A 24122-nucleotide genomic window follows, 5' to 3' on the forward strand; every position below is an offset into this window, starting at 1 on the left:
GCACTCATTACCAATATTCAATTCAATTCAATTCACATTTATTTGTATAGCGCTTTCACAACACACATCATTTCAAAGCAGCTTTACAGAAAATGCACATTACAGTCCACATTACAATTTAGAGTGATCTGTTATCAGAGGTAACTAATTTTTGTATTTCAGAAATGTACATACAGGTGAAACTCGAAAAATTTGAATATCGTGCAAAAGTTCACTTATTTCAGTAATTCAACTTAAAAGGTGAAACTAATATATTATATAGACTCATTACATGCAAAGTGAGATATTTCAAGCCTTTATTTGTTATAATTTTGATGATTATGGCTTATAGCTTATGAAAACCTTTTCACAATATTCTAATTTTGAATTTTGGGTTTTCATGAACGGTAAACCATAGTCATCACAATTATAACAAATGAAGGCTTGAAATATCTCACTTTGCATGTAATGAGTCTATATGATATTTTAAGTTGAATTACTGAAATAAATGAACTTTTGCACGATATTCGAATTTTTCGAGTTTCACCTGTATATAAATCACAGTTAGCTAAAAATGTATTAATTTAAACAATGTAAAATTTAAGGCAGAAACAATGAGCTCACAGAAGTAATGAATACTTGTTTGTGAACAAATGATTATGACTGAAAATTGTAGCATTTTAATATTAATATAGAATTTATTTGATGTGCTTTACAACAAACGTAGCTCGTTGAATCAGATTTTAGAGGCATAACACTCATTTCATAACTCATCCCCTGCGTCTCCTTCTGCTCGTCACGTCAGATGCCCGGGATTTGGCCGGTGAAGGAACATGCGGTCCGGAGCACGTCGTCTTCCAGCGGGACCAACACCTCCCGCGTTTCTGTCCTCGCCTCAACCTCTCCTCCTCTTCCTCTGCATCTCCCTCTGTATCTCTCCATGTAATCCTCCTTTCGAAACAGTGTTTCTAGGGACAAAATGGCTCAATATGTGTGAAGCAACATCCATTAGTTTTTACAACCCCATCCCTTCCTGCCAGCCTGCACTGTGAGGCTCTGCTCTCGCTGGCAAACCGCTGGTCGTCTTCATCGCTTTGCCAGATTGTGCAAGCCGCTTGATTTCGTGCTTTGGAGGCGTTTACGACATTCGGATCTGGCCTGTTTGTTTTTTCCAGGGATACTGAGGAGAGTAAAGCGCTGATATCAAGGTTTCAAAGGGTTATATGAAGATGCTGGCCGTTGCAGAAGAGGTTAATCGTCAAATATGTTAAAAAAAGGCTGTCACTAATGATTCATTTTATAATCGGTCGATTGTTTTTACGATTAATCGAGTAATCCGAAAAATATTTTAAACAACAATTTGCATATTTAGAAATATATTGATGTATTCTCCTGTGTTGCAGAGGGTTTATAAGTGATTTACGTTACAAATCTGGAGAAATGATGCACGTTGTTTCCCCAGATGAACGTTATAAGCAACTCAAAATGGGTTTTACACGTAACCGGCACGCATGTGAATAATTAAAGAGCCGCGCTTCACTCTGAAACCCGCGGTGCATATACTCATTTAACTAAATCACAGACTTAGCGATTTCACAAAAGCACTGTGCAAAACTATGACTTTTAAAAGATTTAAGTATATCATGCAGCCTTATAAAACGGTCTAATAATGCAGTTTATGGATTCTCGTCCATAGAATTAGCAGCTTCCGGTATTTTGCAGACACAAGTAAATTGCAATCGAGGATTTTATCGAGGAATTTAATCGAGGAATCCCGACAGCCCTAGATCGAATATGAATGTTAGTTAGGATTATGTGGTATGACAACATACAGGTGAAACTCGAAAAATTAGAATATGGTGCAAAAGTTCATTTATTTCAGTAATTCAACTTAAAAGGTGAAACTAATATATTATATAGACTCATTACATGCAAAGTGAGATATTTCAAGCCTTTATTTGTTATAATTTTGATGATTATGGTTCACAGCTTATGAAAACCTTTTCACAATATTCTAATTTTGACTTTGGGGTTTTCATATCTGTCATATCTTACGATATTCTAATTTTTCGAGTTTCACCTGTAAATAGTGCAAACGTTGTAGTGTATTTGTGCAGCTCTCTTTACTATATTTTAATTTAGAAAAAAATCTTAGTCTTTTCATTTATAAAATATTTAATTCACTGGATAATCCAAAACTAGGCATTGCCACATGGTTATTTAATATATAAACCTTTTTTTCAATGCTTTTCCAGCAAGAATAACTGTATTTTGATGCATTCCCTTACCATGATCGTACTGTTCACCCCTAATGTTAAGGATGTGATCCTCATGGGTAGGATTATCAACCTCATTCCTATTTTGAATCTCTGTCACCATGCCTGAAAGGCAGAAGCTGTGTTTCCAAGAGAGGAAACCCCGACGGATCCAAGGACAAATGAGGACAAACACAGGCTTCGAATGTCCTGCCAGCCTATTTGGAGAAGCGCCTGGTTTAGATTGTGTACATCATTTTCTGTCCCGCTTTAATTGAGAGATATGAACTTCAAATGGAACGAGTCGTCTTTAAAGTGTACAGTACAGAGCAGGACGGATACTTAAAACTAACGATGACCTTACGTTGATCTGTTTAAAAATATGCCATTGGTGTTTTTCTAGTGCCCCGTTTACACGAAGGGAAGACGCAGATATTTCCCTGCGGTTTGGCCTCTCATTTACACGAAAACCCCGTTTTTATCACAGAAAACGGTTATTTCTAAAAACTCCGGCCAAAGTGGAGATTTATGAAAGCGCTGGTTATGTTGCCGTGTCAACCATAGATATCCATAATAAAGGCTAGATGTCTCGTCCGCGCTGCTGGCCAATGGAGGTCGACGTCCGCATCTGGCGGCCATCTTGTCACAGGCAGCTCGCTCACTCGTAACATTGTGTTTTAATGGTGCGTGTACTTTTTAAAAAACCATAACTTGCTCAATTTTCTACCGTTTGGTTTGGTTTGTTATAAACGTCAGAGATGTAGTTATGACACTGCACACTTATGAATAATAAGTGTATCAATAAATAATCATCCAGAATTATTGCCTCGTTAATAACGTTTGTAAGAAACCAAACCGTTTGTAAATCCGTCAAGATTTCAACGAGATAAGAGTATTAGTGTTCGAGCTGATCACTCATCTTACATCAGAGCCCGCCAGAAAGCTTGCCTGTGACAAGATGGCCGCCGGTGATGACGATAGAGACTCCGCCGTAAGACATCTAGCCTTTATTATGGATATCTACGGTGTCGACTGGGAGAAACGGGGTTTTAGGTTCTCAAGCGTCACATTATGCGCCAGAAAATGCTTCATGTCATGCGAGCGCCCAGTTTGGCAGAGTAATGATGGCGCTCGACGGCGTATTAATGCGGGTTGATGTAAATGAGAACTTTTTTAAAAACGATATTGTGTGCACGATGTGTTATTATTGAAATATTTGTTTCTCCAAATACCCGGCTATGTGTCAATGTGGCCTTAAAATCAAACTGGATTTCTGTTTCTCCCTCTTTGTAGGGTTTCTTCCGTCGGACCATTCGCCTCAAACTGGAGTATGATAAGTGTGAACGCCGCTGTAAGATCCAAAAGAGGAACCGAAACAAGTGCCAATACTGTCGCTTTCAGAAGTGCCTGTCTGTGGGCATGTCCCACAATGGTATGTATGACAAACTTGCATCTCAAACACATGCAAACAAAACCCCTAATTTTATGGTAATTGCATCTCATGGAAACCAGTGCAACACTGGCCGGTTGGAACGACACATTTAAATTAAAGGGTTAGTTCACCCAAAAATGAAAATGATGTCATTAATGACTCTCTCTCATGTCGTCCCAAGCCCGTCAGACCTCCGTTCATCTTCAGGACACAGTTTAAGATATTTTAGATTTAGTCCGAGAGCTTTCTGTCCCTCCATTGTAAATGTATGTACGGTATACTGTCCTTGTCCAGAAAGGAAATAAAGACATCATCAAAGTAGTCCATGTGACATCAGTGGGTTAGCTAGAGTGTTTTGAAGCATCGAAAATACATTTTGGTCCAAAAATAACAAAAACTAGGACTTTATTCAGCATTGTATTGTCTCCAGGTTCTGTTGTGGATCTTGGACTAAATCTAAAATATCTTAGGGTGCTTTCACACCTGGATCGATTGGAGACGTTGTTCCGAAACAAAGGGGCGTTTCCCTTTTGGCCCGGTTCGTTTGGTCATATGTGAACACAACAATCGCACTCTGAATCGGAACAAAACAACAGACCGCCTAGAAGATGTGGTCTCGGCTCGATTCCATACGAACCCTGGAGCGGTTCGTTTGTAGTGAGAACACAACCGACCCACGAACCGGAACAAATCAATATCGGAGTTTTTTCGCCTTTGCGCGGCACTGCTCGACGGACCGTTCATAACCCCTCTCTTTCATTTTATAGCTGATCTTCTTGTACACTTCGGTGTTCTTGTGTGTAGTGTCCAACATCCGGGAGATGTGTTCTTCCGACCAAATATCTATATGAGGCATTTCACCTCTTCGGTAGCACCAAGTCAACCCGCGATTCATTTTGTGTTAGGCTACTGTTGTCATGACGATGTCCCACAATGGAATGCGTGACCTGCACGCATGAGGTAGTGACGTAATGGCGTAAGGAAAGCCCTGGAAGGGTGCGCGATTTGGACCGCTTTACAACAGTGTGGTGTGAACAGAGTAGGGTTGGGTACCGAAACTCGGTGCCAATAGGGAACCGGTTCCGACGTATACGGTAGTAACCAGACCGAATAAGAACGACAATTTCGGTGCCTGATTTCGGTGCCTGACTTAATTAGGCACACACGCACAGTCTCTTCTGTCTCGCATGCGCGCTCTTGCTCGCAAGGTTTGGCTGCATTTCACGTGTAAAATTACGTGTCAGAACGCCATCTGGGTGTGCCGATAGTCTGAATCCATATAGAATCAAGCCAATTCATTGGCTGATGGCGCGGGCGCCGCCTCGACGCACTTACGTCGTCATATTATGTTGGCGCGCGTGTGAAAAGGGTCTATGGGCTCTATGCACGGCGGTATTTCTAAGGTCTAAGGATGCTGGATTACTTCCGCCGATCGTAGAGTCCAATGCTATACCGAGAATTTATATTGGTTTTTATACTCTATTGCTATACTAAAGAAACGTTAGTCACAACAACAGACAAAACAGACACTCCTCATTTTGTTTATGCTTCTGTGTTTATTATATTAAATAAACATAACTATATATAAAATTACATCTAAACGTATTAAAGTTTCGTTTCAAAGACGAGAGGACAGTAAATTTTGAAGACTCTGCCATAATCCCGGTTTCCTCGGTTTTCCTCCGCTTTAAATCTCCCCAACCGGAAACGCAAGAGCATCCTTGCGTCAAACGCGGAAGTTATGCGTGCATATAGCCCATTGCGTGAGTCTCACGGTCAATGCGTGAGAGTTGGCAGCTCTGCGGCCTGCTAGTAATCTCTATTAATCTCCAGTATTATTACATTGTTTGATACAATATTGTTTTATTTGATATTATGTAAATGTGAATTTTTATTTAAATTGGTTTTATTATTATTTGTATTTATATTGTTTAAAGATTTAAGTTAATATTGTGTCCAGTTTGGCCCTGTAAATAAAAGGGTATTATTTTTTGATAAAGTGTGTGCGGTTTCGTTTTCTTAAGTACCGTTTCAAGAACCGTTTAAGCACGGGAACCGTTTAAAAAATACCGAGTAGGTACTGGTATCGGATAAAACCCAACCAATACCCAACCCTAGAACAGAGTGACGTATTAAATGGATTCGGAACAAAGTATTCTGTTTCGGATCTGTTCCGGAACAAAACAAATCGATCCAGGTGTGAAAGCACCCTTAAACTGTGTTCTGAAGATGAACGGAGGTCTTACAGGCTTGGGACGACATGAATGACATCATTTTCATTTTTGGGTGAACTAACCCTTTAAACTTGTCCCTTTGAATGATCTTCCTCAAGGTTAACGTGATGTTGCACTACCGTTCTGGATAATCTTTGACTAAATGAGCAAGTCTTTGTCCTTGAGATATCAGTGCATTGACTTGCATTGTTGCATTGCATTGTTTTCAGTGTAGAGTCAGAGGTTATCTTTCATGAGGCCCGCTGTGCTGAACCACTCGTCTTGCACGGACTATATGACCAGCAAAGGCATGTGCTGAAATCGTGCTATGGTCGAAGTCCGTAACCCGAACCGTGTACACTTGAAAACATACAGCGAGGCGTGATCACCCTAACCCCATTCCTCTCAGCGATGTAGGTTAGCTGCTAAAATTAGGTTGAATGATCATAAAAAAAATGATTTTATGTTTTTTGGTCCTTTTGATAGAAATACTAACTATGAAATGTGTTGGAATAGAGACTAAAGAAATGGATATCGGTTGTCCCATTCTTTTCCTTATTAAAGTGGTTTATCTTTCACGTCGTAAGCTGATATAAACATATGTGTCGTTGGACGGTTACTTTAGCATGTGCTTCAGACCTGCTCATCCCAGTGAAAGTTAAAACCAGCAGCATTCCTCGCCACTGCTTTCATCCTGTTATCTCCAAACGCTGGAGGATTACACCTAACCAGCTTAAAGTAGCATATAAGTCCCCCAGTGGTGAAAATCAAGCTTTTAATGTTGTTTATATGTCTATATGGTGTTTTTAATATGCTTTAACTTGTAAAGTCGACAGCATTGCTGAATATTTTCTGCTTAAAACTGCAGTGAACCAAAGACAGTCTCAAAAACACGGTTTGAAATCGCTGGTGTTTCTGACGTCACAAACGACCTTGTAACCAATCAGATCAACGTGTGATCGTCAACCAGTGGATCTCTGAGCTGAGGGAGTGAGTGGAGGCGGGGCTCATTTGCATATTCATAGAACGGCGTATACTAAATGAGGCAAGGGTGTCGAGTTACATTCAAGATATTTTAAGGCATGAAGAATTTTTTCAAAGAAAAAAACATTTAAATATGTCATTTTAAAGATGAGTTTTAAGTGATAAAATTATTGACTAGATGGGACTTTAAAGTGAAAGTTCACAGAAAAATGAAAGTTCTGTCATCATTTATTCACCCTCATGTCGTGCCGTTTTACATGTGGGACTGCAGGGGTTGTGGTTCAAAAATCAATGTGAATGCATTAAATTGATTAAAAGTGACAGTGAAGACATTTATAATGTTACAAAAGATTTCTGTTTCAAATAAATGCTGTTCTTTACAACTTTCTATTCATCAAGAAATCCTGATAAAAATGTATCACGGTTTCCCACAAAGAAGATATGAAGCAGCACAACTGTTTTCAACATTGATAGTAGAGCTGCACGATTCTGGATCAATTGAGAATCACGATTTTTTTGGTTTCAAACCGAGATCACGATTCTCCCATGATCCTGAACAGGCAACTAAACAAAATAACATGTAATTTACTAGAAGTTCTGACAAAATGTTCATTGCTGCAGTCTATTTAAAATGTTAAATTAATCTGAATAATTTTTTTTTTTTTTTTAAATGGGTTGAATGAACGATTCAATGACTCACTCATAAATACTTGTTTCATTACTGGATGAATCAGCATTTTTGTATGAATCACCTGAATGAATGATTCAATGACAAATACATTTTTTAACTGTCACTTGTCTAACGCTGTGATTGATACAATCGTTATTTGAAGCGATGAGTTGCTTTTAAAAGGTGATTTACACTATTTTCATCGCTTTTGTAGAGATCAGTGTTTATATCCGAACTATAAACTTTTATTCCACTACTTCTGTGATAATATGAATAACAATAGTGTCACAGAACAAAATCGTTGTCATTTGTGAATGAGATCGTATGGGTGTTTAAATAGAGATTGGAATCTTTTAACGAATCTTGAGCATCAGATCATCATATTAGAGTGATTTCTGAAGGATCATGTGACACTGAAGACTGGAGTAATGATGCTGAAAATTCAGCTTTGATCACAGGAATAAATGACAGGTTAACATATATTAACATACAGGTGAAACTCGAAAAATTTTCTATAATATATTTAATATTTTATATATTTTTTAATATAAAAATATAGATATGTCCCGCCCCAACATTGTGTTTCAATACTTTGATATAATAAAATCAATAATATAAAAATAAATAGAATAAAAATTAGTGCTGCCAAACTGATTAATTGTGACTAACATAAAAAGTTTGTAAATATACATGTGTGTAGAAATAAATATATACAGGTGAAACTCGAAAAATTTGAATATGGTGCTCATTTATTTCAGTAATTCAACTTAAAAGGTGAAACTAATATATTATATAGACTCATTACATGCAAAGTGAGATATTTCAAGCCTTTATTTGTTATAATTGTGATGATTATGGCTTACAGATATGAAAACCTTTTCACAATATTCTAATTTTAAATTTGGAGTTTTCATAAACTGTGATCCATAATCATCAAAATTATAACACATAAAGGCTTGAAATATCTCACTTTGCATGTAATGAGTCTATATAATATATTAGTTTCACCTTTTAAGTTGAATTACTGAAATAAATGAACTTTTGCACGATATTCTCATTTTTCGAGTTTCACCTGTAGAACACAGCTATTTTGTGATCTTAATTGCAGTTAAACTTTGACGTAGCAATGCATATACACTACCGTTCAAAAGTTTGGGGTCGGTACGATTTTAAATACTTTTAAAAGAATTCTCTTCTGCTAACCACGGCTGCGCTTATTTGATTAAAAATACAACAAAAATCAGTTATAGTATTAAATATTATTCCAGTGTAAATCAGCTGTTTTCTGTGTGAATATATAGTAAAGTGTAATTTATTCCTGTGATCAAAGCTGAATTTTCAGCATCACCAGTGTCAGTGTCTTCAGTGTCAAATGATCCTTCACAAATCAGTATAATATGAGGATTTGATGCTCAAGAAACATTTATTATTATTATCAATGTTGAAACAGTTGTTGGTCTGTCAGTTGTACATTTTTTTTTATTTTATTTTTAGGATTCTTTGATGAATAGGAAGTTCAAAAGAACAGCATTTGTTTGAAAAATAATCTTTTGTAACATTATAAATGTCTTTACTGTCCTTGATAAATAAAAGTATTGATTTCTTTCCTCCAAAAAATAAAAATAAAATTCTCACTGACCCCAAACTTTTGAACGGTAGTGTAGTTCATAGCATGCAAATGTTTGGTGAATGTCTTTGTAACATGGGTGTGTGTTTCAAGCACTGGAGGTTTACAGGCCGGGACTTTAAGCTCATTAGCTGTTGGGGATTGTGCCGTCTGTGTTAGGATTGCATTTCAGGTACTAAAGATGTCTGCATTTGAGTGCACTATATACCAGTAGAGACAGTTAGAAACCACCTCACAACTATCCAAAACACGCCAGTTTCTGAAAATGATGCCCATCGCTGCTCTGCGTGTCGAATTACACCATCAAACTCCATTTGAACTCGGGCCAGATTGAAACTCGTGTTACTCAATTCCTCTGGGCGAGTTTCTAAGGCACCAGACATCCTGATCTGACAAAATTTGTACACAGTGGCCTTGGATTTCAGCAAATATTAATCATCCGTGATCAGCGGCGCATGTGGTTGTTTTGCAAGAGAATCCTCAGAGTAAAGAGTTACAGCCGTTTAGAACAAATGCCATCTGAACTTAATCAGGTTGTGTAAAGAAGATGCTGTACATCTGATGTCGTATTGTCCTTGTGAAACACAATTGCATAGTGACACAATTAATTGGCTTGACAAGTTTAGAATTTATAGGGATATTGAACAAAAGCTTGCTGAGCGTTGTGCCAAGTTGTTACACAGCATTAGATATAGCAGTCAGGGAAAGAGTATTTCAATGTGATTTGCGCTCTTGAAAGGTCAGGGTTCGTTCACCCAATAATGAAAATGATGTCATTAATGACTCGCCCTCATGTCGTCCCAAGCCCGTCAGACCTCCGTTCATCTTCAGAACACAGTTTAAGATATTTTAGATTTAGTCCGAGAGCTTTCTGTCCCTCCATTGTAAATGTGTGTACGGTATACTGTCCTTGTCCAGAAAGGAAATAAAGACATCATCAAAGTAGTCCATGTGACATCAGTGGGTTAGCTAGAGTGTGTTGAAGCATCGAAAATACATTTTGGTCCAAAAATAACCAAAACTAGGACTTTATTCAGCATTGTATTGTCTTCCGGTTCTGTTGTGGATCCGCGTTCAGTGCTGCTGCTGACGTAAGACGCTGCTGACGTGTGTCTGGTGTGTGTGTGTGTGTGTGTGTATTCCGGTTCTGATGTGGATCCGCGTTCAGTGCCGCTGCTGACGTAAGACGCTGCTGACGTGTGTCTGGTGTGTGTGTGTGTGTGTGTGTATTCCGGTTCTGATGTGGATCCGCGTTCAGTGCCGCTGCTGACGTAAGACGCTGCTGACGTGTGTCTGGTGTGTGTGTGTGTGTGTGTGTGTATTCCGGTTCTGTTGTGGATCCGCGTTCAGTGCCGCCGCTGACGTAAGACGCTGCTGACGTGTGTCTGGTGTGTGTGTGTGTGTGTGTGTGTATTCCGGTTCTGTTGTGGATCCGCGTTCAGTGCCGCCGTCAGCACACGTCAGCAGCAGCACTGAACGCGGATCCACAACAGAACCGGAAGACAATACAATGCTGAATAAAGTCCTAGTTTTGGTTATTTTTGGACCAAAATGTATTTTCGATGCTTCAACACACTCTAACTAACCCACTGATGTGACATGGACTACTTTGATGATGTCTTTATTTCCTTTCTGGACAAGGACAGTATACCGTACATACATTTACAATGGAGGGACAGAAAGCTCTCGGACTAAATCTAAAATATCTTAAACTGTGTTCTGAAGATGAACGGAGGTCTGACGGGCTTGGGACGACATGAGGGAGAGTCATTAATGACATCATTTTCATTTTTGGGTGAACTAACCCTTTAAGAACTAAACACAAATGATCACGTCAGATTATATCCACATATAACTGGGACGACTTCAGATATGCAGAAACATGTCAGATGTCAGAGCTTCCTACAGGGGGAGCATCAGTACTTGGGATGTTGGTTTGTGTGTTATCAATAAGTTACCTTATAATCCCTCGAACAGCGATCCGCTTCGGGCGAATGCCACAGTCGGAGAAGCTAAGGTTGAAGGCAGAGATCCTGACGGGAGAACGAGAGGTCGAGGACCCGCAGCTGGCCGATCAAAAAACCCTGGCCAAGCAGATCTACGAGGCCTACATGAAGAACTTCAACATGAACAAATGCAAAGCACGGACTATCTTGACGGGCAAGACGAGCACGCCGGTAAGAGAATTCTTCCATGTGTAAGTCATCCAAGCAACAGGGACGTGCACAGATCATTTAAAGGGCAGTGGCACAAAAAAAAGGCAACACCCTAACAACCCAGAACACCCTAGCAACCATCCAGAACACTTTAGCAACGCCCTAGCAACAGCATAGCAATGTCCTAGCAGCCACTCAGACCACCTTAGAAACACCATATTAACCATTCAGAACACCTTAGTAAGACTCTTACAACCCAGAACTTCCTAGACACTACCTAGGAACCATCCAGAATACTCTAGCAACGCCCTAGCAACAGCATAGCAATGTCCTTGCAGCCACTCAGACCACCTTAGCAACACCCTATTAACCATTCAGAACACCTTAGTAAGACTCTTACAACCCAGAACTCCCTAGATACTACCTAGGAACCATCCAGAACACTCTAGCAACGCCCTAGCAACAGCATAGCAATATCCTTGCAGCCACTCATCCCACCTTAGTAATGGCCTAGCAACTATTCGGAACACCTTACCAACGCCCTAACAACAACACACCCAAAACACATTAACAACAGCCTGCAACAACCTATACCACCTTAGCAATGCCCTAGGAACAACAGCGAACACCTTTTTGCAACCATATAGCCTAGTAACCACACAGAACACCTTAACAACGGCCTAGGAACAACACAGACCACCTTAGCAATGCCCTAGTAACACACAGAACACCTTAGCAATGCCCTAGGAACAACACAGAACACCTTTTTGCAACCATATAGCCTAGTAACCACCCAAAACACATTAACAACAGCCTAGCAACAACCTATACCACCTTAGCAATGCCCTAGGAACAACAGAGAACACCTTTTTGCAACCATATAGCCTAGTAACCACACAGAACACCTTAACAACGGCCTAGGAACAACACAGACCACCTTAGCAATGCCCTAGTAACACACAGAACACCTTAGCAATGCCCTAGGAACAACACAGAACACCTTTTTGCAACCATATAGCCTAGTAATCACACAGAACACCTTAACAACGGCCTAGGAACAACACAGACCACCTTAGCAATGCCCTAGGAACAACACAGAACACCTTTTTGCAACCATATAGCCTAGTTACCACACAGAACACCTTAACAACGGCCTAGCAACAACACAGACCACCTTAGCATAGCAATGCCCTAGTAACACACAGAACACCTTAGCAATGCCCTAGTAACACACAGAACACCTTAGCAATGGCCTAATAACAACCCAGCACACCTTTGAAACCACATAACAATGACCTAGCAACCATTCAGATCACCTTAGCAACCACTTAGAACACCTTAGCAGTCAGTCTGTTAGATGTTGTTTGTCTGTCTGTATAACCTTTTAAAACTATTTTAAGGCAGCATGTCATGCCAAGATCAAATGATTTACAAATGATTTTTCAGTTTTGAGCTATTGCGCAGTGGTCGGTGCATGTGCTTACACAGTTTCCTGTCTCTCTACCTTCTTATAAAGCACAAAGCCCATCAATAAAACCAATCTCTTATTGTATGTGACACGAGGTCATGGGGCAGGGGTTTATAGTTGCACAGAATCCCGACTGGGTGTGGATGTGTGTCAGTGTAAGGATGGGTTCCACCTCAGACGTGTTTCCCATCATGCATCTGTAACACTAGCTCGATTGTTGGTTGTGAGCTCTGCAGGACACGGGCCAGCTGTTGGGAGTGAGAGCAGCTGAATTAAGACGAGTCTTTCATCTCGCACAGTACGCTTGTTCTCTCACGAGCCTCTCGGGGTGTCATGTCGACCTCTCTTATGGAGGCGGGAGCGGCTTGAGTTTTAGGCCCGTTTGGAACAAATGCCTTCATCTGAACTTAATCAGGTTGTGTAAAGAAGATGCTGTACATCTGATATCGTATTGTCCTCGTGAAACACAATTGCATAGTGATACAATTAATTGGCTTGACAGTTTAGGAAGTATTGAAACATGAAGCTGAGTCTGTTACATATACACATAATAATAATAATATCAATCAATCATAATGTTATTGTTTTTATTTTATCGTTTTTATTATTTTTATGTTATTTTATTACTTATTTTTAATTGTTTGTTTATTTGTGGTTTTTTTAAACTACTGAAGTGAAGTTGGGTAATGCCCTAGCAATGTCATATATAATGTCATTATAAATATATAATTTAATTATATATTTAATATATATTCAATATTTAATATTTATCAGTGCTGTAAAATTGATTAATTGGATCTAAACATATATATATATATATATATATATATATACAGTATGTGTGTGTGTAGATACAGTATATATGCATATAATATAACTTTTTATTAGTGCTGTCAAATCAATTAATCGCGATTTATCGCATTTAAGCAAAAGTTTGTAAATATATATACAATAGATATATCTATATGAATGTGTGTGTGTGTATTTACAGGTGAAACTCGAAAAATTAGAATAGCGTGCAAAAGTTCATTTATTTCAGTAATTCAACTTAAAAGGTGAAACTAATATATTATATAGACTCATTACATGCAAATTGAGATATTTCAATCCTTTATTTGTTAGAATTTTGATGATTATGGATTACAGCTTATGAAAACCTTTTCACAATATTGTATTTGTGCATATTAATTTGGGGTTTTCATAGCTGTAAGCCATAATCATCAAAATTATAACAAATAAAGGCTTGAAATATCTCACTTTGCATGTAATGAGTCTATATAATATATTGATATAAATACAGGTGAAACTCGAAAAATTAGAATATCGTGCAAAAGTATATCGTGCTAATATATTATATAGACTCATTATTACATGCAAAGAGAGATATTTCAAGCCTTTATTTGTTATAATTTTGATGATTATGGATTATAGCTATGAAAATCTTTTCAGAATATTCTAATTTTGAGTTTTCATAAGTTGTAAGCCATAATCATCAAAATGACTGAATTACTGAAATAAATGTTTCACCTTTATATATGTATTTCTACACACATGTATATTTACAAACTTTTTATCTTAGTCACGATTAATCAGTTTGGCAGCACTCATTTTTATTCTATTTATTGTTATATTATTGATTTTATTGAATTTCAATCTTTCAAAGTATCGAAACACAATGTTGGGGCGGGACATATCTATATTTTTATATATAATTTCATTGTTTATTTGATTGAATTACATTTTCCAGTGCCCACCTGCCACCTTTACTCTAGATATGGTCATCTGGCGTAGAACTGTATTGTTCAATTCAATTAAATTCAATTCAAATTTATTTGTATAGCGCTTTTCACAATACATATTGTTTCAAAGCAGCTTTACAGAAAGTGCATTTCAGAAATGTACATAGAAAATACAGTTAGTTACTCATGTATTAATTTATTGCGAAATGTTTATTCTCACTCTTACAGTTTATTCTTAATCTTTATGCTTCCTTCTCATTGTTTTGCATAGCCCTTTGTGATCCACGACATGGAGACGCTGCAGTTGGCGGAGCAGACGTTCGTGGCGAAGATGGTGGGCTCTTCTGGAGGGCTGCTGAATAAGGACGCCGAGGTCCGGATATTTCACTGCTGCCAGTGCACCTCGGTGGAGACGGTGACTGAGCTGACGGAGTTCGCCAAATCCGTGCCAGGCTTCTCAGACCTGGACCTCAATGACCAGGTGAGTGCAAACTCTTAAAGCTTCATGATTATGATTTGTCACCCAGATCTTTATATATGAACATTCAGGGTTTGAAATTAACTTTTCCTCTCATCGGGCCAATTTGGCTACTGTTGTGAACTTATTTCTTCTAAAGTGTTTGAAAACTCAGAAGCGAAGACCAGTCTAGTCTAAGACCTATTTTAGTCTGACTAAACTAAAATACAGACTGTTCATATACCTTATAAGGGGGAGGGGTTACATAGAGGTGGAGACACTCTGAAACAAAGCATGTAAATGAAGTATACAGGTTTAGAAACCTGCCCTGGCCTAATCCAATCAGCATAACTATTCAAACTGAGCCAGGGGCTCCCAGAACCATTTAAAACATAAGGTGATTCGAATGCATAGAAACTAATCTAATCAGCCGGACTATTCAATGACAAAAGGTGATAGTCTCCAAACGCTGAGACAGGAACTCAAAGAACCATTTAAAACAAAAGGTGATTGTATCAATTTAACTTGCAATAGAAAGATCAGGACAGACAGGAACAGGCAGGTTTGTGACATTTACCTTAGTTATTCACACGAATAAACTTCCTCAGTTTATATACTATAAATCTAAATTAAACATTTGAATAAATTTGTAATACTACACTACTAAATTTTTAAGTTACCGGCCATTCAGAACTTCTACAAGCCCCAAAAAAGAGAAAGAAACCAGATTAACTACGTCACAGTTTTTTTTATATATATATATATATATATATATATACACTACCGTTCAAAAGTTTGGGGTCTGTACGATTTTAAATACTTTTAAAAGAATTCTCTTCTGCTAACCATGGCTGCGCTTATTTGATGAAAAATACAACAAAAATCAGTTTTAGTATTAAATATTATTCCAGTGTAAATCAGCTGTTTTCTGTGTGAATATATAGTAAAGTGTAATTTATTCCTGTGATCAAAGCTGAATTTTCAGCATCACCAGTGTCAGTGTCTTCAGTGTCAAATGATCCTTCACAAATCAGTATAATATGAGGATTTGATGCTCAAGAAACATTTATTATTATTATCAATGTTGAAACAGTTGGATTCTTTGATGAATAGGAAGTTCAAAAGAACAGCATTTGTTTGAAATAGAATCTTTTGTAACATTATAAATGTCTTTACTGTCCTTGATAAATAAAACTATTGATTTCTTTCCTCCAAAAAATAAAAATAAAATTCTCACTGACCCCAAACTTTTGAACGGTAGTGTATATATATATATATATATTATAAAATTTGGATTTCATACATTCATTTCTTATTCTAACAAAATCCTGTCATCCAGCATCTCCTCCCTTCCTCTTTCATCCTCATCCTTTTCACCAAAAATTAGTTTTAGATGGACAGATCGATACAGCACACAGAACATCAGAAACATGTAATAATATCTTTTCTGTTAATCAAATGCTTTTTAATCTTCGCTATTGCTTCAATGCAAATGAACAAGCGCGGCGTTATTTGTTGCGTAGTGACGTGTGTGTTCAAGTAAGCCAGATATGAGCAGATTCTGAGCAATACACTGTATTTAATATATCATGAGGACTCACGAGTCGAGTATTTACACTAAATCTGCGCAGATTTGTCTTACACACGAACTTCCCCAGCAAAGTGAGTAAATATTATAAATAACACGCCAGATTGGCTCGTGATTTGACAGCGTTTCCCGCCATTTCCTCATTTAGCGGATTGGCGGGTGTTAATTTCAAACCCAGATCTTTATATATGAACATTGTATAAGCACGTTGAATTGAACGCAGTCTGTTCTCCGACAGGTGACATTATTAAAGTACGGCGTCCATGAGGCGCTGTTTGCCATGTTGGCGTCATGCATGAATAAAGACGGTTTGCTGGTGGCGTACGGGAGCGGGTTCATCACCAGAGAGTTTCTGAAGAGCTTGCGGCGGCCGTTCAGCGAGATGATGGAGCCCAAGTTTCAGTTCGCCATGAAGTTCAACTCCCTCGAGCTGGACGACAGTGACCTCGCGCTGTTCGTTGCTGCCATCATCTGCTGTGGAGGTGGATTGAGTCTTTTTATATTTATTTTATTGAAATAAAATGTCGATATATTAGATCAGGGATAGGCAACGTCGATCCTGGAGTGCCGCTGTCCTGCAGAGTTTAGCTCCAACCCTAATCAAACACACCTGAACAAGCTAATCAATAGGGGTGGGAAAAAAAATCGATATTGCAATATATTGTTGTGCTCTCTGTCGCAATAAATAATCGATACACTAACGCCCAATATCGATATTTTATTACAACACAAAATGATTAATTTACCCGTTGTCAGTGTCACTGTCACTACCCAATATCTACCATTCTGTTTGCGGGGGGCGCTGTTCGAGTAAATAGGGGTAAAGTGGCGCAAACAGCGGCCGGTGAAGCACACAAGTTAACTAACAACAACAGAGAGAAGCGAGAAGAATGGCGGAAAACAATAAAAAACGAATCAAAGACCCACCCGCTAGTTTCCACTCTAAAGTGTGGAGACACTTCGGGTTTTACGAGCAGAGAGAGCGCAACGGCCGCGCGCGCCCACTTTCACGTCTTCAAACAACACGAGCGCTGTCTTGCTCTCTCCCTCGCGCATATTAATCAAAATCAATTGACACGATAGTAAAAGGTCGGAAGACCGCAGTTTCACGTGGAGCATTTGGAGATTTTTAGAGATTAGAGACTCGCCTAAACTCAATGAACAACATCTCAACACTAAATTATAAAGGCCTGTCTCATATAGACGCCTGTCTCGAATACAAGCCGGTGCAGTTCGACGATTTGGGAAAATAAAAACCCGGGAAGTTTTACGGTATATTAATTCTCAATATGTACACATGCATTGTTAATCTTTCTTTTCAGTCACATATATCGTGATATATCGTTGATGAAATTTCTTCCAATATATTGAATATCGTAGATATCGCGAATCGTGATATTATCATATCGTGGACCACATATCGCCACAGAATTGAATCGTGAGGTACCTGTATCGTCCCACCCCTACTAATCAATGTCTTCAGGATTACTAAGGCTAAAGGTAGGTGAGTTTATATCAGGGTTGGAGCTAAACTCTGCAGGACAGCGGCACTCCAGGATCGCCGTTGCCTATCCCTCTATTAGATTATATTTTTATTATATATTTAAATAGATTTTTATTTCAATAATTACATTTTTTTCATTGTTCTTTAATTACTGTTAAAATGACTTTTTCTGCTATAATACTTAAAAAATATATTGTGTATGTGACATTTGTAGCAACACAAGCTGGATTTTATGCATTTATAATCCCTTTCATGTAGAAAATCTTTAATTATAATAAACTATAGAGGTGGGAGAACTAAAAGATTCAAGAATCGATTCAGAATCGTTAAGAGAGAATCAAATTTAAAAATATATATATATTTACTGAGGTTTTCAAGAATCAATTCAGAATCGCTGAAGAGAGAATCGAATGAAATATATATATATATATATTTGCTGAAGTTTTCAAGAATCGATTCAGAATCGCTAAAGAGAGATTTGAATTAAAGTTATATTTACAAAAATTTTCAAGAATCAATTCAGAATCGCTGAAGAGAGAATCAAATTAAAATGTGTATATTTGCTGAAATTTTCAAGTTTGAAGAGAGAATAAAATGAAAAAAACTATATTTGCTGAAGTTTTCAAGAATCGATTCAGAATCGCTGAAGGGAGAATCTAATTAAAAATTTGCTTCTGTTTTTAGGCTATATTCACTGTAGTTATTTAATAATTCTTAACATACAATAATTTTTATTTATAATTCATTTTGTAATTATTTTAAATATATACAAAGTAATTTAAAAAAAAAAAAAACCCAAATACATTTGCTATTCCGAGTTGGTAAACTCTATAAATTAATAAGTAAAAATATGCAGATCAAGAATAATCTCAGAATCGGATTGTGATTCACAGAATTGGACCGTGAGGTGTAATATCAACTATTACAATTATTGAAAACAATCGACGAGCTTTTGCTTGCCAGTGATTTATTCGAGACTAATTTGTCTTGTGTTTCAGATCGGCCAGGCCAAAGTTTTCAAGAATCGATTCAGAATCTACGGAAGAGGATTAGGGCCAAGCTATAATAAAAGAAATAAAACCATCTCGTCAATATAATGCGAAATTAAACTCGTTAAATTTCTAGAAAAAAAAGTCGAAATAAAATCTTGAGAATAAACTTATTAAATTTCGAGAATAAAGTCGTTGTGTTTTGAGAAAAAACTCGTTAAATTTAGAGAAAAAAGTCGAAATACAATCTTGAGAATAAACTCATTAAATTTCGAGAATAAAGTCGTTGTGTTTCGAGAAAAAACTTGTTAAATTTAGAGAAAAAAGTCGAAATTCAATCTTGAGAATAAACTCATTAAATTTCGAGAATAAAGTCGTTGTGTTTCGAGAAAAAACTCGTTGAATTTCTAGAAAAAAAACTCGTTGAATTTCTAGAAAAAAAACTCCAAATACAATCATGAGAATAAACTCATTAAATATCGAGAATAAAGTCATTGTGTTTTGAGAAAAAAACTCGTTAAATTTCGAGAAAAAAGTCGAAATACAATCTTGAGAATAAACTCATTAAATATCGAGAATAATGTCGTTGTGTTTTGAGAAAAAACTCGTTAAATTTAGAGAAAAAAGTCGAAAAACAATCTTGAGAATAAACTCATTAAATATCGAGAATAAAGTCGTTGTGTTTCGAGAAAAAAAACGTTAAATTTCTAGAAAAAAAGTCGAAATACAATCTTGAGAATAAACTCATTAAATATCGAGAATAAAGTCGTTGTGTTTTGAGAAAAAACTCGTTAAATTTCGAGAAAAAAGTCGAAATACAATCTTGAGAATAAACTCATTAAATATCGAGAATAAAGTCGTTGTGTTTTGAGAAAAAAACTCGTTAAATTTCGAGAAAAAAGTCGAAATACAATCTTGAGAATAAACTCATTAAATTTCGAGAATAAAGTCGTTGTGTTTCGAGAAAAAAATTGTTAAATTTAGAGAAAAAAGTCGAAATTCAATCTTGAGAATAAACTCATTAAATTTCGAGAATAAAGTCGTTGTGTTTCGAGAAAAAACTCGTTGAATTTCTAGAAAAAAACTCGAAATACAATCTTGAGAATAAACTCATTAAATATCGAGAATAAAGTCATTGTGTTTTGAGAAAAAAACTCGTTAAATTTCGAGAAAAAAAGTCGAAATACAATCTTGAGAATAAACTCATTAAATATCGAGAATAATGTCGTTGTGTTTCGAGAAAAAAATCGTTAAATTTCTAGAAAAAAAGTCGAAATACAATCTTGAGAATAAACTCATTAAATATCGAGAATAATGTCGTTGTGTTTCGAGAAAAAAATCGTTAAATTTCGAGAAAAAAAGGCGAAATACAATCTTGAGAATAAACTCATTAAATATTGAGAATAAAGTCGTTGTGTTTCGAGAAAAAAATCGTTAAATTTCTAGAAAAAAAGTCGAAATACAATCTTGAGAATAAACTCATTAAATATTGAGAATAAAGTCGTTGTGTTTCGAGAAAAAAAACGTTAAATTTCTAGAAAAAAAGTCGAAATACAATCTTGAGAATAAACTCATTAAATATCGAGAATAAAGTCGTTGTGTTTTGAGAAAAAACTCGTTAAATTTCGAGAAAAAAGTCGAAATACAATCTTGAGAATAAACTCATTAAATTTCGAGAATAAAGTCGTTGTGTTTCGAGAAAAAACTCGTTGAATTTCTAGAAAAAAAACTCGAAATACAATCTTGAGAATAAACTCATTAAATATCGAGAATAAAGTCGTTGTGTTTTGAGAAAAAACTCGTTAAATTTCGAGAAAAAAGTCGAAATACAATCTTGAGAATAATCTCGTTGTGTTTATTCACGATATTTAATGAGTTTATTCTCACGATTGTATTTCGACCTTTTCTCTCTCGAAATTTAACGAGTTTAATTTCGCATTATAATGACTTTAATCTCGAGATGGTTTTATTTTTTTATTATTGCTTGGCCCTAATCCTCTTCCGTAAGAATCACTGAAGAGAAAATCAAATTAAAAAAACGTCATATTTGCTGAAGTTTTCAAGAATTTATTCAGAATCGCTTTATTCAGATTTTTTTTTTTAAGTCTATTTGCTGGAAGCTTTTTTAACAATGGTTGAAGAAAAGTGATTTCTTTGAGACTAATTTGTCTTGTGTTTCAGATCGGCCGGGCCTGGTGAACGTCCCGCACATCGAGCGAATGCAGGAGACCATCGTTAACGTGCTTCATCTGCATCTGAGGAGCAACCACCCCGACCACGGCTTCCTCTTCCCCAAACTCCTCCAGAAACTCGTGGACCTTCGGCAGCTGGTGACGGAGCACGCTCACCTCGTGCAGGAGATCAAGAAGACGGAGGACACGTCACTGCATCCCTTACTGCAGGAGATCTACAGAGACATGTACTGAGGCCTTCAAAACACAGAAACCACTATTTCCAGGATCTCGAGACATCGGGGCTCTTCATTATCGTCGAGTTAAACAATGGTTTCTGCGGTTGTTGCAATGCCAACTAAAACGCATCCTGTGGTTTTTGGAACTTTTTTGGGGGGAAATTTTATAAAGCGCTTACTGGTCACTTCGGGCCAGAAACTGTGAATAGAAACCGTAAAATCCAACTTATTCATACAGCAATATCCTTTTTTATACTGACTTTTTATGACACTTACAACTCAGTTTTCAGAAAGATCACCCAAGTGACTTCCACCTACCGCAACTAGTGAAAATTACCGTTTTGGAACGTTTTAGGGACTTTGCTTCATGATTAACGTTATGAACACTTTTTTTTTTTTTTTTTTTTTTATAACATCAAGCACTGAGCGAATGAAAATGCGTCTCGAGTTTCTTATATCTTGAACAGTTTCCAGCCTTTGTATTTCACCATTTACTACGGTTAAAACTTGACATTTGTAGATGATCATGAAAAACATGAGTTATTTATTGCTTTATCGGTTCACGCCTGGTTACAACACGATATTACGTTTCAGTTTGACCAGTGAAGACACTTCATCTCCAAGCACCCATCAGTGCAGCTTTACAGGTTTAGATGATCGATACCTCACGACCGATGCTGTTTTACTGTAATCCAGTGTTTCAAGGGCTTGAACACATGACAAATGAGGCGTTACAGCATTCATTCACTTCCAGTCAAACATTTTTGATTTTTATATTTTAAAAGAAGTCTCTTATGGTCACCAAGGCTGCATTTATTTGATTAAAAATACAAAAAAACAAAAAACAAAACATTTTTCATTAGTATCAATGTTGAAAACAGTTATTTACATTTTTATTTCAGGATTCTTTGATTAATCAAAACTTCATTCTGTTCATCTTGTACTTTTAAACACTATACCGTTCACAAGTTTGGGGTCAGTAAGAATTTTTATTTTATTTTTGGGGGGAAATTACGGAGGCGTATTGCATTCACTTGAAGAAAAAAATCTACTCTGTTTTTCTGAATTAACGAGTTAATTATCTCAGAATTATGAAATACATTTTTCTTGAAAAACATTTTTTCACTCTGTTTTTATGAATTAATGAGTTATTTAAGTCATTAATTCAGAAAAACAGAGCAAAAACTTTTTTTCATGAAAAATGATCTCGTAATTCTGAGATAATTAACTCGTTAATTCAGAAAAACAGAGTAGATTTTTTTTTCCTAAAATGAATGCAATACGCCTCCGTAGGAAATCAATAAAATAAGTCAATCCTTTTATTCATCAAGGATGAATTAAATTGATCAAAAGTTACAGTAAAGACATTTCTAATGTTTCAAAAGATTATATTTCAAATAAATGCTGTTCTTTTGAACTTTCAAAGAATCCTGAAAAAAAAAAGAATCCAATGTTTTCAACATTGATAATAAATGTTTCTTGAGCTGCAAATCATCATATTAGAGTGATTTCTGAAGGATCATGTGACACTGAAGACTGGAGTAATGATGCTGAAAATCCAGCTTTGATCACAGGAATAAATTACAGTTTACTCTATATTCACATAGAAAACACTTATTTTAAATTGTAATAATATTTCACAATATCACAGATTTTTTTGCATTTTTAATCAAATAAATGCAGCCTTGGTGAGCAGAAGAGACTTCTTTTAAAAACATTAAAAAACGTTTGACTGTTAGTGTACTTCAAGCATAAGCAGCACTACGAGTTTCGCCACTAAATGTGTTTTTTCTGCAAAACAATTCAATGCAATGTTGGCTTGTATGAAGCAACATGCAATATTCAAGTGAACTATTCCTTGAACATGGGCGTCTGTCAGACTTGATGCATTCGGCATGTGAATGTGACGTCCCTACTCAGGTAAATTAGATGTAATGACTATAAAGTTTGTGAACGGGCCCATATCTGATAACCGTTTGATAATATATGGCCATTATGAAAGTAAACACTCAATGCAGTAGCCCAGAAATCCCTTTATTTTCTGTATAGATCCACATTACAGCTATGCAATGTGTTCCTGCAGCTGCTCACATGATTTCATTTCCTTCCTGTATGAATCCGTTTCACACATTCGTCTTCTGTCGCTCCAGCAGTCCATCGCTCTTCTCAGAGAACCGCAGTGCCTCGTCTCAAGCCTCATTCTTCAACTACTTTTTCACTTCCCTATGTGAACCAGAAAGAGAAGCTAATATGTCCGTGTAATTTTATCTACGTAAAAAAGTTGTTGCACGAGGGTCCGTTCACACAGAAGGCGTTTTTGCATTCCACTGTGCTGCTTTTCCATCGCTCGTGTATGTAAACATGCGCTAGACGGACGTGTTTGACTCAGGCGCTGTTTACTCCTGGTATTAAAGGGATAGTTTACCCCAAAATGTAAACTCAGTCAGTAATGACTCTCCCTCATGTTGTTCAACCCCGTAAGACTTTCGTTCATCTTCGGGACACAAATTAAGATATTTTTGATTAAATCTGAGAGCTGGATCACTCCTCCATAGGCTTCTTAAGGGATCGAAACTGACCGGCCCAGAAAAGTTATGAAAGACATCGTTAAAATAGTCCGAGTGACTACAGTGGCTCAATCTTAAACTTTT

At 36.8% G+C, this 24122-nt stretch overlaps 1 protein-coding gene across 2 annotated transcripts in view; it reads left to right on the forward strand.

The window, feature by feature from the left end:
• Nucleotides 1–21519, forward strand: part of pparab (peroxisome proliferator-activated receptor alpha b) — a 40610-nt gene extending 19091 nt beyond the window's left edge. For both annotated transcript variants that reach the window (XM_056243654.1, XM_056243655.1), the window contains exons 4-8: nucleotides 3528–3666; nucleotides 11138–11337; nucleotides 14795–15004; nucleotides 16807–17050; nucleotides 21243–21519. In XM_056243654.1, the coding sequence (XP_056099629.1) occupies nucleotides 3528–3666; nucleotides 11138–11337; nucleotides 14795–15004; nucleotides 16807–17050; nucleotides 21243–21487 (1038 nt within the window). In that variant the 3' untranslated portion in view covers nucleotides 21488–21519. The remainder of the gene's footprint in view (nucleotides 1–3527; nucleotides 3667–11137; nucleotides 11338–14794; nucleotides 15005–16806; nucleotides 17051–21242) is intronic.
• Nucleotides 21520–24122: the final 2603 nt, after the last annotated feature.

Source organism: Rhinichthys klamathensis, unplaced genomic scaffold, assembly GCF_029890125.1.
Source record: "Rhinichthys klamathensis goyatoka isolate OS25496 unplaced genomic scaffold, OSU_Roscu_1.1 h1tg000820l_1, whole genome shotgun sequence".
Taxonomy (NCBI): Eukaryota; Metazoa; Chordata; class Actinopteri; order Cypriniformes; family Leuciscidae; genus Rhinichthys; species Rhinichthys klamathensis.